The sequence below is a fragment of the Ciconia boyciana genome, chromosome 2 (assembly GCF_034638445.1).
Source record: "Ciconia boyciana chromosome 2, ASM3463844v1, whole genome shotgun sequence".
NCBI classification, from domain to species: Eukaryota; Metazoa; Chordata; class Aves; order Ciconiiformes; family Ciconiidae; genus Ciconia; species Ciconia boyciana.
Genome location: NC_132935.1, coordinates 54,415,905 through 54,430,541, shown reverse-complemented (window position 1 = coordinate 54,430,541; position 14,637 = coordinate 54,415,905). Strand labels below are relative to the sequence as shown.

The following is a 14,637-nucleotide window of genomic DNA, read 5'->3' as shown; positions in this document are numbered from 1 at the left end:
ATGATAAAATAGTGAGGCTGTTCTTGAGTGCATTCTGGAAATAAACAGAGGCTGCTTTCTCTAGAGTGCTTGCAAGATGGCACTTAACAAGAACTTAAACAGAACCTCTTTTCAATGTGCTATCAAATGTTACCCTAAAGTAACTAAACACAGCAGAAGGATATGAATACTTCTCCTTAAGTCAAGGAACTCTCATTGTATATGCACTACTATAGCAGCTATAATGTCCTGACAGTGCCAAAATAATATGGCTGCAATGGTACTTCCACATGTGCATAAGGAAACAGGATTGAACCCGTTGAGAGTGACCGTCCTTTGCATCTCACCTCAGTAGAAAGCCTGAGGAGGATGCTCCAAGAAAATCCTTAATCATCTTGAAAATATTTGGAAGAACTGTCACCTTACAAACATTACAAGATTGATTTTTCTATGAATAAAGAGAACTTTTTATGATATACAGTAATGTGGTTTTTTGCATAAATCACAAATGAGGACATTGTTATAGAGCTACAATTATCTCCTTCCCTTTTGGTAGTGTTATTATGAATGCTGCAGCCATAAGTCAATAAATGAAGATCTGTGGATATGCCTTACACTAATCTTTATAGCAATGGAGATATAAAACCACAGTAGGATAATGGTTAAACTGAAAATGTGTGTGACATAGTTATACAGAGAGGCACTGGAAACGGCCATGACTTTAGACAGTGAAATAGTCATTCTGCAGTACCCTTCCATGTTTCTGCTTTGAATACATATGAGACTGTAATAACAGAAATATGTTATGAAAGATTGTTGGCCACTGTAGTTGGCTAATTTAATAGAAAGTATAAATGGAGTATGTTCTCAGCATTTTCCAATGGGATTCTGTTTTTTAAAAATTCTTTCAGAGAAGTGAGTATCAGTGGGATCACAGACACAGAAGAAGAAAGAATTAAAGAAAGTGCTGCATATGTTGCCAAGAGGAACCTTTTTGCCACAGGTGAAGGAGTTAGTGTCAGCAAGGTGGCCAAGTCAACTTCTGAAGAGGAACATCGTGAAAAAAAATCAAGGAAAATAGCGATCCGGGAGTCTGCTGAACGTGTGGCCCTGAAGAAAACGGTAAAAGAGTAGAAATGAACACCTAGGCTGTAAACAGCGTGGGTCTTTTTTGTTTGGCATTTGTAAAGTGCCTACACAACAGGGCCCTGATTTACACCATGGGCGATCACAATAATGGTAGTAAAAAACCAAAGTATTTTCAATGGAAATTTTTTCAATGACTTGAAGTCTTGTTACCTTGGTGTCAGGTGGATAAGAAAAGAGGTACTGTGCCTGAGGTAGGCACCAGGAACGCTTCTGTTGTGCTGGGAGAAAGGGAGGGAGAACGGGGCCGGGGAATGCTCTTTGGTCATCCCCACACCTAGTTAAATGGCACAGCATCCTTCACCTGGACGATGAGGCAGTTGCTGGGCAGAGAAGAAAGGTGCCGATATATGTATCTTGCCAATAAGAAGGTGATGGGGTAATTTTTGGTTTTTTGTGGCCTGGGAACAAGGTTGTCCAAAGTGTTTACCCTGGAGTTTTAATCACAGGGTGTAAATTAGGGAGGGAATTGCCAAAGACATCTGGAGCTGAATCTCTAATTGTGGGTAGCTTTGATATTATTGTGATATTTGATATTATTTTAAGATACTGAGTATCTTAAAAAATAATACTCAGAGCGTAGTTACAAATATGTTATGACAAGACTGGCAGAATATATCAAGTGCAAATATGTTTCATTTAGCAAATTTATTAATGTTTTGAGCAGAAGAATTGGTGCTATGCTTATAAAATATCCTCATGACACGAGATTGCAAAGGGTGTAAACACTTTGAAGGACAAAGTAAAAATGCAAAATCATCTCAAAAATTGAGAAACAGTGAAGGTGAAATTTGATAACACCAATGGAAATTACTACACACAGAAGGAAAAGAATAAGGAAATGAGGAATGCCTGGCTAGGCAGAAGTACCTGAGGACCTGGGAGATATAACAGGTCACAAATTTAATGTAAGTCAATTTAATGTCAGTCATTGTATAAAAACAAATGCCATTCTAGAGTGTGTTAACAAAAGTATTGTCAGTAAAACATAGGGGGCAATTATTTAATTTAATTATTTGTGTTGGAGACTGCTGGACCTCTGATAATGAGTAGTTACTGTTTTATGAACGTTGAGGACAAGTAGAACCTGTCCAGAACTGAGAAAAAACAATTGTAAGGAAAATTGGTATTGTGCAGTTTATAAAAGACTGAGACGATTATGAAAGCTGTCTTCTTTTAATAACCTTAATACAGGGACCTGTAATTCTCCATATATGTGAAAGTTAGGGCAGAAAATGCTTTAGTTTGCAGAAAGCAAGATTTATAGTATATTAAGAATTTTTTTACAGCTCATGCATAGCCAAGCAGTTGAAACAGTTACCCTGGGAGGATGAAAGATCCCATCAGCAGGAAAGGTTTGAGAGCAGGTCTGTCAGAGATGACCTAGGCATACACAGTCTTGCATTACAGCAAAAGTACAGAAGACATCTGAGTTTCAGACCTATTTCACCTTTCACTCTGTATTAAAAAAATAATTACATGTGGAAAATTATTTTACTTAGAATAGTTTTAAGGAAAAAACCCAGTAAAATCAAATCTAGCTATTTTGGAAGGAGAACTTCTTGAAGATGAAAACTTTGTTTTCTGTGTCCAGGTAAGATAAATAAAGTATGTCTATCTTGATTTTTAAATAAAAATTGCATATTTTTTTACTGCTTTTAAAAAAATTATTCTTTTTGTGTATTAATAATTTGCACTTATAACTGCTGGAGTTCATAATCAAATGTTTCTTTTCCAGCTAGAAGAGACTCAGGCATTCCACAAAAAATTGAATCAAGATAAACTTTTACATGCTCCTGAGTTTGTTATCGAGCCTCGTTCCCACACTATCTGGGAAAAGCAAAATGTCAAATTTCATTGTTCTGTGGCTGGCTGGCCAGCACCCCGTGTTACATGGTAAGTTTGTATCTCTAGCACTAAAAGTCACCACATAATCAATATCTGAAGTCATCCCAGTGAACATGGTATTTTTTCTGGAAAGATACAAGTTCAGTAAAAAAAATCAGGTACAGAGGCCTGTCAAACAGCTTTCAATTCACCTTGTACAAAAAGAAAGCAAAATATTAAAGGGCAAAATAATAGTTTGTGTAACAATAGGAATACACAGAATTTTTTTTTTCATAGAGACATCCAATATATTCTTTCTGTCTGCTGATGAAGAAAAAATAGCAGTTTAATTTATTGTCAGTACTTAAAATAATGTTTTCCAAATACTTCTGTTTAGTCTACAAATGCCATTAATGTCCCTGAAGCATTAAAGCATGCTTTGGTTAAGAACTAGCTGCTTGGCTGCTGAGCAGTTATAGTACTGAATCTCCATGAAACTGAAATCTCATGATCCTGGGTGTTCATAGCAGACACATCATAATTATTTGAAGTCAAAGACTGCAGATAGATCCAGGACCATACAAATCTTCTGAAAACTTTGGAGTCTATTGGAAAATTTCTATTCATTTGAATGGTCTTGGAACTAAATCCTTACTGTAAGAACTCCAGGATATACTTTTAGTCATAGCTGAAGGTCCAATTTGACTCTTGGATTAAAGTTTACACTGACTGGAATTGAATTTAGCTTAATGAACAGTGACTTGTGAAGCTTTACTGTCTCACCATCTATTGAGCTGATCTTTCTTACCTGTTTCATGCTACACAGATACCATCAAGTTGTTAAGGTAATAGGTAATAACTTTTTTCAAATATAAAATGAGATTTGATGCTCATTATTTAATTTAAAAGATTCTTCTAGAATGTGTATATAAAAAGTATGTATGTGTTTATAAAATGAACGAAGAATAAGCCTGTGTTCAGCATTAAGCATTAATTAGGAGTAAGTCCTATGGAGATTATATTCATGGAGACAACAGAAAACATCTACTATATCATGATGTTAAGTGATACTCATATTTTACAATTTACTACTTGAATTGCTTAATGGACTCTGTGTTTATTTAGGTCTTAAAAACCTTAATCTCAGGGCTTGATAGAAAGTGCTACTAAGAGGTACATTAACAGGTCAGAGCTGATGCCCATGAAGTCACTTGATCTCTCTCCTTAGACTATGACAACCAATAGCCAGGCTCTGCATGGACACGTTTTTCCCATCATGTAAGGGTTGCATGTGCCCTGTTTTGACATTCCTCCTAGAGAGGATTCCAGACAAACCCTTCAGGTCTGGTCTCAGCTGGACGTAAGGAACGGTCGGCTATGCTCATGGCTGTAATGCAGCTCTGTAACCTGAATCCTAACCAAGAATGTGAGAGCTGGGCCATTTGCACCTTGGTTGAGATTCACCTTATCCCAAAAACCTGATGTGGTTAAACCAAGCCTTCAGCTGTCTGCCTCTGCTCTCAGCGTGAACCAGCCTTTCATCTAAGTGCTAAATGTGGATGGTGGAAATTAACACATCATTTTACCGTACGTCTGAATTCCAAAGGGATTTCAGTTCGCCGCAGGCTACTAATGGAAAAAAAGAGTTCACAGCCATTTCAGCAGGTGTCTTTGCTCTGAGATACAGAAGAGTGCTGACCTGGATCTGTCAGCTTTCATTCAGCATTTCTAATGAAATGTCAGTTGCGTATTCCAAACAGTCATTCTTCGTATAAGCAATGAAGACCTTTTCATGTTGTCCCTGAAAAATTATAAAGCTTTGTGAATTTTCTCTAAAGAAAACCTTACTGTTCTGATGCAGCTGTTCTGACTCCCTTGGAAAAAGCATGTGGAAAACCCAGGACATTTGAAACCAGTAGCAGAAAGCATAAACTATCAGTGCATAATGACAGTGGGAGGTTGCAGTCCAACATTAGCTAATGACGTGGCTGTTCTGGAATTCGCGTTTCCAGAAATAACAAGCGGTCCTTCTAACACATGAGCCCTATTCTTTCCATAGATGAATATAAATAAGCGAAAATTGAATCAATTATTTTTTACTAACCTGATAATGAAAATAAAAGGAGTGAAAGTCTTCTCGCTGCTGGCGTGACTTAGTTAAAGCTTGTTTCTGCACAGCACCACATGCTACCAAACACCTTTGCTGCCAACAGGATCCAAGAGTTGCCCAGCCCTTTGGAGAAAAGCTAAAGAGATTATGGAGTCAAGTCCTGTTTCACAGGATTTCATATTCCCTGGAAAATATTAGGAACTGATGGCATTATTCTATTTTCTAAACTATTTGACACACTACATGGAATATAAAGATGCCCAGATGTTCTGAGGCAGATCAGTCTGGGGGGCACCACCGCACAGATGAGGTGAATAGTGGTGGTGAATGGATAACTCTTACTGGACCCATGCACTATTCTTTGCTGTAAGTCAGGATAATGCAGTAGGACATCTGTAATGAGATCAAGCACCTCTGCAACTGTTTGAAGTCCAGAATAGAGAGTATTGCCCTGGATTGAGTCCTTTTTCATAGACATCTTGCTGAGAAGATCAGGATGAAAAGCATTAGGGTTTATGGTCCTTGCTCGCTTTGGCACTTGGAAAAATCCCAGTGTATTACTGTGCCCAAATATTTGTAGCCAGGGAAATACTCTTTATTCCACAACACTGAAAGTGCTGAAAGGCAATTTTCAGATTTATTGTGGCTATAGCTTTATCTTGAGACATATTAAACTAATAATATTCTTGGTAAAAATAAAATTGCTTATTACTGACTTGTTTGGTGAAGTGGGGCAAGCCACTGACACCAGACCAGTTCCCTTTCCTGATTGACAATCATGAGAGATGTAAAATTTAAAATCTGAAATGAAGAAGCACAGCTCTTTGGCTGGGTATCTGTTATGACTTATGAAGAGAAAGGTTTATTTAAGCTACATCAAAGTAAGAGATGAATATACTTTTATCCATCGTCATTTATATTTCCACTTCCCTCTTATATATACCTTATGGAGCACAGGGAAAGCTATGTTAAAGGAAGACGCTATCTTAGGAAACATTCTTTCTTTATAGATCTCAAATCAATCCCAAATGTACTGAATGCAATTCAGTGTGTAATTTTATTAGAATCCTATTGCCAGTTTGTTCCATATTACTAGTGCTTACTTAAGACAGGATTCACTCAAACATTTACTTGGTTACACCATGTATTATCCAGAATGAGTGACTTTTTATGCAACGATTGGTGAGGAAGAATTTCCCATGAACCACTGAACTCTCCCTCTGTGAGTCTCAAGCTGTTTATATACATTCTGAAATTAGCAGTGCCAGCTCACTACTGATCAGTACTGGTTCATTCCTTCAAATTACTTACTGTGAATTTTGAACAGTAAACTTTTCCTACCTGAAGATATGCCTGTACCAGAAAACACTCATAGTGTATACTTGTAAAGGCAGAGAAGTTTTTGATAGGACAGCTTTTGCCAAATCCCTTGCTGCAATGCACCTTACCAGCAAGACAATTTTTCTTTACCAGTCTAACCCTGTCGGGGCTTCTGTCAACTTAGCTATGCAAGTAAAAAAAAAAGTTAACTTTCTACCTGACATTTTTGTGAATATGCAGGCTTTAAAAGTAGACCAAATATGGAAACCAAACAAATGTGTACGATACCTAGTAGGTAAGGATGCTACAGAATTTTCATTGTTTACAATTCACAAAACTCTGAGATGTTGCTCATGTGACTCCTCCATTCCTTTACAAGTAGTAGCATGAAGTTCATGGTAATATAAACTGATTCTTATGCCATTCAAGACTATTTTCTCCTTTTAATTAGCAAACAAAATTCACCTGGGGTGGGTCAAAGAGAAAGAGAGAGAGGTTAAGCCTCCAAAGGTATGTAATGTCTTACCAGGAAATTAGACTACAGTTTATCTAGGAGAAACATGCAGAAACTGATGTTCTATTTCAAAGATCAAGCGCTTGACCTTTTAAAGTATATAATTACACAGTTCCGTTTGTGACATACTGTTTCTTTGCTTTTCCATAGGTACAAAAACAACGTGCCCATCAATGTACAGACTCACCCTGGCAAGTATATCATTGAAAGTCGATATGGGCTGCACTCGCTGGAGATTAGCACGTAAGGGAATACTAGATAATTTAACAAGTAGTTTAAGCTGAAACGTTGCTATAGATTGAGACCTGCAAAATGTGAACATATCTCTTGGGGACGTAAGAGATATCAAGTTTGTACATCTGAGGTGAATGCTGTCTACTAAATGCTGAAGCAGTTCTGGTTTTCTTCAGAGGATATGCAATTTATCTAAGTCATTTATCTGGATTATTATTCTATTTATGGCCAAGTCAGAAATATGTGGGATATTTGTGATTGATTACTTTTTCCATTCGTCTGCTGCATGAGTACAGTTAAACATGAGAAAAATCTAGTTCAGGGTAAAAATATGTGAGTTAACTGTTTTTCAATTATAGCAAAGTTCCTGATTCTTGATGAAATGAGGAACAGAACTGAGATGTCCTTACTTATACACAAGAAAGATCTTTAACAGTACTCATCCTCCAAATGGGAAATTTTTGCAGTCACTTTGCATTAAAAAACATTGAAAACATGAGACCTAATCACCTAATTTGACAATCAGCAACAATCCAGATTTGACATTTTAGATACTGGTAGGTTCCCTATGAAAATATTTCATGATATCTACCATTTCTACAGCTTCCACATTAGGCATCTCTCCACAGGAGACACTAAATAAGAGATAATTCAGAGATAACTTAGATAAATATTATCAGACAGTTTCTTCCTACTTCTGCTGTATTCTCGATTTCAAATCTGTAAGTGATGTTTGAAAAGAGACATTTATTTCAAACACTGGATTTTTAACATTGAGAAAAACTTAATGGCTACCATCAGTCCAGTGTCCAGTGTGTCTGTCTCCAAAGCTTTTACTTCTTTATAGATTTTACCCAGATTTCTGAGGGTTTCTTTAATCTAAAACATAGGAGAGGCTATGCCAAGGAGTAAATGGATACCCTGCCTAATAATTTCTGTCATTTTAGATGTGATTTTGACGACACTGCTCAGTATCGGGCCTCTGCTATGAATGTTAAAGGAGAAATCTCAGCTTATGCTTCCCTCGTGGTAAAGAGTAGGTTTGCAAAATATTTCCTTTGGGGGTTTTTGTTAAGATGCACATTACCAATTTTTGTTTTGTGGCTCAGAGAGCCTTTACCTCTTGGTGATAGTGACTGGAGTTGTTATTTTTCTGTCTAGGGTACAAAGGAGAAATTGATGCAAGCCTTTTGCATGCTGGAACTGTTTCCATGCCTCTGGGCTGTAAGTGGCAATATATGTTTGTTTGACACATCCATTTACAGTTGTGACATCATGACAAATGGCTAAGCAGAATATTTTATAACATTATTTAAAAAGGAAGCAGGTCTGATTTACAAAGGTACTGAGCTCTACAATTTCAGATGGTGTTAGCCTCACCTATAGGGGAAAATGGCATTGCCTTCTAGGTCTATGGCTATTTGCTTATACAAGGAACATCCTTTTAATATTGCACTTTGCTGTGGAATAAAATCTGTCAAAGAGGGAGACACTTCATCTTTTGCAATATGTAAAACATGGCCTGGAAAAAAAGCTAGGGGGTGTATGTGCATAAGTAGAGTAGTTGACTTAATCGTTCTTGTCTGCTGCTATGCGATTTCATGTGTCGTGAAAATGTGTAGAAAAGATCAAATAGCCAGAACCCAATTTGAATATTTTGGATATATCAAGGTAAAAATTGTGGTTTGTTTTACCTGAAAACCTCACATTTTGAAGTGCTTTGCAGTATTGCATAGATAATTTCATGATGTTAAGACAATTCACCCACGTATGCCATGTGGGTGAAGTGCCCTCGGGGCCCTGCGCATGGAAGGCTTGACAGATGAGACTTATGGACACTTCTTTTATTGTAGCAGCAGAAATAGAATCAGAGATATGCTGCAAAGGCATACTGGCTGGCATTTATATACCAAAGCTCTGAAATAATAGAAACAAGATTATGTACCACATTACAAAATGCAAGGCCACACATTTCCAATATAATTTGGGATTTATCACTTGGTTATGGGAAAGGAAGACGACGATCTGCGTGTATTCATTGATCACAGGAAGACTGAGAGCTATCAGTGTAGGGCAGTTGTGGAAAAGGAAAATGTGACCCTAGGTTTTATCAGCTGAGCTGTTTTCAAAAGAAACATGGAAGCTCCTGGGCCATGTATGTGCAGTACATGTGTAAGGCACTTAGGATATTCTCTCTGGAACGCTGCACTTGGGTCACACAGCATCAGAAAAGATAAATTCAGGACCAAGTACAGAAACAGGCTACCTGAATGCCTGGGGGAATGGAGAGCTCATTTTATCTTAAAAGCCCCCCCCCAAAGGCTTATTTAGCATATAAAAATGAAGGCTGAGTGGACACATGACTGCCCTGAGATGGAGCAAGGATTTAAAACAGGGAAAGAGAAGAACCGTATAAGCTAAAGATCAGCTTGACCTGAACAAATCATTAATCATAAATAGAAGTCTTTTTAAGTTATAAAACAAACCTTATGGTAAAATGATAAAATGCTGGATCTGAAATTTTGGAAATTCTGGAATGAAATTCTGCAGGAGCCTCTCCCTGATATGAACTAGCTGTAAGAATTGGAGTTGTATGGATAAAGAAATAGTTGATTGTCTGTGATAGTAAGGGCTTGGATTATTTAACACTGCAATTACCTCTGAAGATGATGACTGAATATATATTGTTCCTATTTATACCTTAACCTTTACCTGAGATTGTATTCATAATCATTGGGTACTTTTGCTTTCTACTCTTGTCACAAAAGGAAAGAAAAAGTAAACAGCCAGATTTTTTTTTTCCCCTTATACAGTTGGCATTACCCCTCATGGCTATGCTTCCAGGTTTGAAATCCGCTTTGTTGACAAGTTTGATGTAGCCTTTGGGAGAGAAGGCGAGACAATGAGTCTGGGCTGCACAGTTGTCATCAGTCCTGATATCAAGCGCTTCAAACCAGACATCGAATGGTACAGAAATGGTGAGAATGTTTGACAAGAAGAAATATAAACTTCTTTCATGTAAATCTTTACGTAATTTCAGCATATGTGAATGTTATGATTTGGTCATCACTTTCTCTGATTTCCAAACAGTAATATTTTCTCTTTTTCCATTAAAAGTTTTTCAGAATTTATCATTTTGAAGTGGAACCATAGTTAGAAAACTGACGAAGCACTGTGAAAATGTCTTCTAGGGATTTTTTCTTTCTTAAAAAAATTTTTAAATTGAAGCGTTTCGATCAGCTCCAACATCTGCGTGGCCCATCTACATAGCCCACATAGCTTTTACTATTTATTTATATGCAAAGACATTTCTTAAGTAGTTGCACAAATGTGTTGTGCAACAGCTGATAAAAAAGCTGTTGCTTTCTGATGTTACTCTTTGAAAATGAAGACAAAATTGGCATGAGAGCAGAATTAGCTGTAATTTACGATTATGTTCAAAGACAGAAAGTTGCGTAATAAGAATGTTCTCTTGTGTATTTCCAATGTATTACACTATATTCTCCATATGCAGAATCTATTCCTCAGTAGATCGAGCTAGTTCTCATCATTAAATTTCTAATTTCTAGGTGTTCTTATTACACCATCCAAATGGGTCCAGATGCACTGGAGTGGGGAGCGAGCTTCATTAACACTGACTCATGCAAACAAGGAAGATGAAGGTCTTTACACTCTACGAGTGGTGATGGGAGACTATTATGAAGAGTACAGTAGTTATGTATTTGTTCGAGGTAGGATACTGTCTTGTGAATGAAACTCACTACAGAAATGAGGAAAACATGCTGGAAAAATCAGTCTGTCTCAGATATTTGAGGTGCTTTTTTCCCAATAAAAAGAGAATAATTATTTTTTATTAATAGATTCTAGCAATAGAGCTTCCAGCTGTTATCTCTGGAAAAATTGCATGCATATCTCATGCTTTGGTGTCACGTGCTAGAAGACTTCTAAACCCCATTTGCATTCTAAGGAGGAAATTTAGTGTATTGATGTAACTTCACTACTCTTTCTCAGTTTCAGCCTGTGAAGAGTACTGAGCATGTCATAAAGAGGAAAAATCTACATAATAACTTAAAAATGTATTTTTGTAAACATCTCACTGCTAGCTAAACTGCACTGTTTTGATCAAGATTTTGTGCACCATTTGAGGTGTTCTCTCTAACACACAATGCAGGAAAAATACAGTGGAAGGGCAACACAAAGATCTGCACCTGGGGAAGAATAACCTCATGCACCTGTATAGGCTGGGGGCTGACTGGCTGGAAAGCTGCTTTTCAGAAAAGACCCTGGAGGTCCTGGTGGGCACCAAAGTGAACATGTGCCCTTGTCGCAAAGAAGGACAGTGGCATCCTGGGCTGCATTAGGAAGAGCATTGCCAGCAGGTTGAGGAGGTGATCCTTCCCCTCTACTTAGCACTGGCGAGACTCATCTGGAGTGCTGGATCCAGTTCTGGGCTCCCCAGTACAAGAGACATGGACTCACTGGAGGGAGTCCCGTGAAGGGCCGTGAAGGTGATTAAGGGCTTGGAGCATCTCTCATATGAGGAAAGGCTGAGAGAGCTGTGGCTGTTCAGCCTGGAAAAGACAGGGCTTAGGGGAGTTTATCCACATGTATAAATACCTGATGGAGGTGAGTAAAGAAGACAGAGCCAGGCTCTTTTCAGTTGCGCCTAGTGCCAGGACAGAGCCAATGGACACAAATTAAAAAACAGGAAAGCTCATTTAAACATAAGAAAACACTTTTTTTACTGCAAGGGTTGTTGAACACTGGAACAGGTTACCCAGACAGGCTGTGGAGTCTCCATCCTTGGAGATACCCAAAACCTGATTTGACATGGTCCTGGGCAGGGTCAGCTAGAGTGCTGACCCTGCTTTGAGCCAGGGGCTGGACTAGGTGATCTCTGGAGTTGTCTGCCAATCTCAACCATTCTGTGATGCTCTAAAGTAAAGCAGCAAAGTGTAGAATTAAAATGTAATTTCTCTGGGTATTGTTTGCTTGTACCATGAAAAACTTCCTTGAATTTCTATTAGAGAAATATTTCTTTAAAAGGAGCCATGGCTATCAGGTTGCGTGCTGATTCTATATCTGTCTCAGCTGCTAAAAGCAGCTGAAGCGTGTAATGCTAATTCAAAAGGCTCTGGAAATTCTTGGCTCTGAGACCATGCCCAGAATGGCACTGTGTTGCCAAGTCCAGCAGAGCTGTGTGAGATAACAGCCCGCTCAGAAAATATGACTGAAGCAGATGTTTTCATCACCTGAAGAGTACTGAAATGAGCATCTGTGACAAGAAATAGGGCTTTTCTTTCTTTCCTTATTTTAAATTGTGCTGCCATATACATGAATGATCACCCTTGTTCCTGTTACATCTTCTAGCAACGCAGGTATGACCTGACTGCAAGCCCACTACCCCTTTCACCAGAGTATCTTACTCGCCAATCGGTGTGTTTGCCAAATTCTAATTAGATTAATTATATTCTACATTCCTACTTAAATGGTCCCCACAGTCTCAGTTGGTTAGTATATTCCTCACGGCTCCTCCTAAATTGTAAGCAAATTTGCTATAAATGGCTAGCTATGGTATTTAAGCACAAGCAGTTGTCTTTCTGTGTCATGCATGCAAATCCCTGCGCATCGGTGGAAGTGGGCAATGCACTAGTATCAGGCTTATAACGTTAGGTCTTTAGATGGGCTTAGAGAGCGTGTGTGATTCTTCTGCCATGGCTACAGGTCAGCATTTGTCAGCAAGCCATCAGGGATGAAATCCTAGCCTCCCTGAGGCCGATCAGCAATTCTGGTTGTCCTAGCTATTTCCCAGTCTGTCTTGGAAAGAAACTGCCATGTCTCACGTTCTGTCAAGTGGTAAATATGGGCAATAAAAAACTTTTGTACGGAGATCACTGAAGATGTATTGTTAGTACTCTTAATGTTCTTATTATTTTGTTATGTTAACAGGATTACTTACTCTGTACATTATCGTTTTTAAAAATGCATTGAGTTAGCTGTAATTAGAACCTGGACTTGGTAACTTTGGCACAGCTTCAAAAGCTCCATGTGATGCTACTCTGCCTATAAGAGAAGACACAGTGTAAAGTCTGGTGGTTTTTATTTTTCTGAAGACTAGTGTTTTACTTAATGAAGCATGTTAAATACTCTTATAAGGCATTTTTTTCTGAAAGCCAAAAGCATAAAAAATAGGGATTATTGTATATTGTAATAAAAAATCCTGTAATGCTTTGAAACATCACACTTTTTTAAGAAGTCTGGGGTTTAGATGAAATGTATGAATAATACTTATTAGTGAAATATTTTTTTCTTCAGGTATACGTATCTCGTCTAAGTCAGGTCTTCTTTTGAAGTAGCTCACAACAGGGCTTGAAAAATGCTACGTGTAATTGTACAAATTGATGTCATTCTGCAGAGAAACAACCTCTCTTCTTTGAAAGTCTTTCATACAATCTTCCTGCAAAGGTTATTTTTATCTACACGAAAATTACCCCATCTCACAAATCAGACTCTGACTGTGTAAGCAGTAAAATTCCCCAGTGCCCAGCACTGTCTTCTGTTTTTTAAAGCTTTAGATAAGATATGTCCAGAAGCTGATGCTGGAGTCAAGGCCCTTTGACACTAGCAGTCCCACATTTGTGATAAACACTTGAAAGGAACAATATGCTCATCCTTATGAAGGTTATATTCCACAATGATAATGTATGTGTAATATAATTAAACTTCAAAAGTTTTTGATACCTTTGTAGTTCATAGCTAACCAAAAACAAACAATGAAGGACTATGTCTGGAGATAAGATATTTAATTCAGTGTTGTATACCCAATGGGTGAATACTTTTATTTGAGCTATTGCCTGGTTATAAGGCAAGATATCAGCCTTTTCTCCTAAGTAGAATAGCAGGTAAATATATAGTCTGCCAAGTTTTTAGTTCAGCTATGTCTTTGGCAGCTACCTAACCAGAATGCATGTTACTAATTTTATTTAAAATGCCTAGGTGAATTACATTTACAGTATATGCTGTAACATATTAAGCATTTGTAAATGTGGCAAAGAGAAAACCAAAACCTAGAAAAACACTGGCGATATAAAAACAAATATTTTTTGAAGCCAGTGATGGAACTTCTTTTTTTGTCTCAGTAGGAACAGAGTTCGGTCCTTAAAGATCAATAATTGTGAAAGAACTGTGCATCACATTTGGAAATGTATGTCTCCATCCTCATAGATGCTGATGCTGAAATCCCCGGAGCCCCTGGTGCACCACTGGACGTGCAGTGCTTAGATGCCAACAAAGATTACGTCATTGTCTCCTGGAAGCAGCCCGCTGTTGATGGAGGAAACCCTATCCTCGGATATTTCATTGACAGGTCAGTGACCACGCCAGACTGGAGAATTCGTATTGCTGCGCATTCTAACTCAAAACCTAAAAGCACATTGAAAAGCGTGAGATAAAATGGTCATTGGTATTTTCATTCTTGTTGCTGGCCAGAAGAAAATTACGTTTTTTG

At 37.9% G+C, this 14,637-nt stretch overlaps 1 protein-coding gene across 1 annotated transcript in view; it reads left to right on the top strand.

The window, feature by feature from the left end:
- The window catches only part of MYOM1 (myomesin 1), a 73,586-nt gene that overhangs the window by 13,261 nt on the left and 45,688 nt on the right, over positions 1 to 14,637 (top strand). The window contains exons 3-10 of the mRNA XM_072851298.1: positions 891 to 1,101; positions 2,864 to 3,021; positions 7,047 to 7,139; positions 8,078 to 8,166; positions 8,292 to 8,354; positions 9,944 to 10,108; positions 10,700 to 10,861; positions 14,355 to 14,496. Coding sequence (XP_072707399.1) covers positions 891 to 1,101; positions 2,864 to 3,021; positions 7,047 to 7,139; positions 8,078 to 8,166; positions 8,292 to 8,354; positions 9,944 to 10,108; positions 10,700 to 10,861; positions 14,355 to 14,496 — 1,083 coding nt within the window. The remainder of the gene's footprint in view (positions 1 to 890; positions 1,102 to 2,863; positions 3,022 to 7,046; positions 7,140 to 8,077; positions 8,167 to 8,291; positions 8,355 to 9,943; positions 10,109 to 10,699; positions 10,862 to 14,354; positions 14,497 to 14,637) is intronic.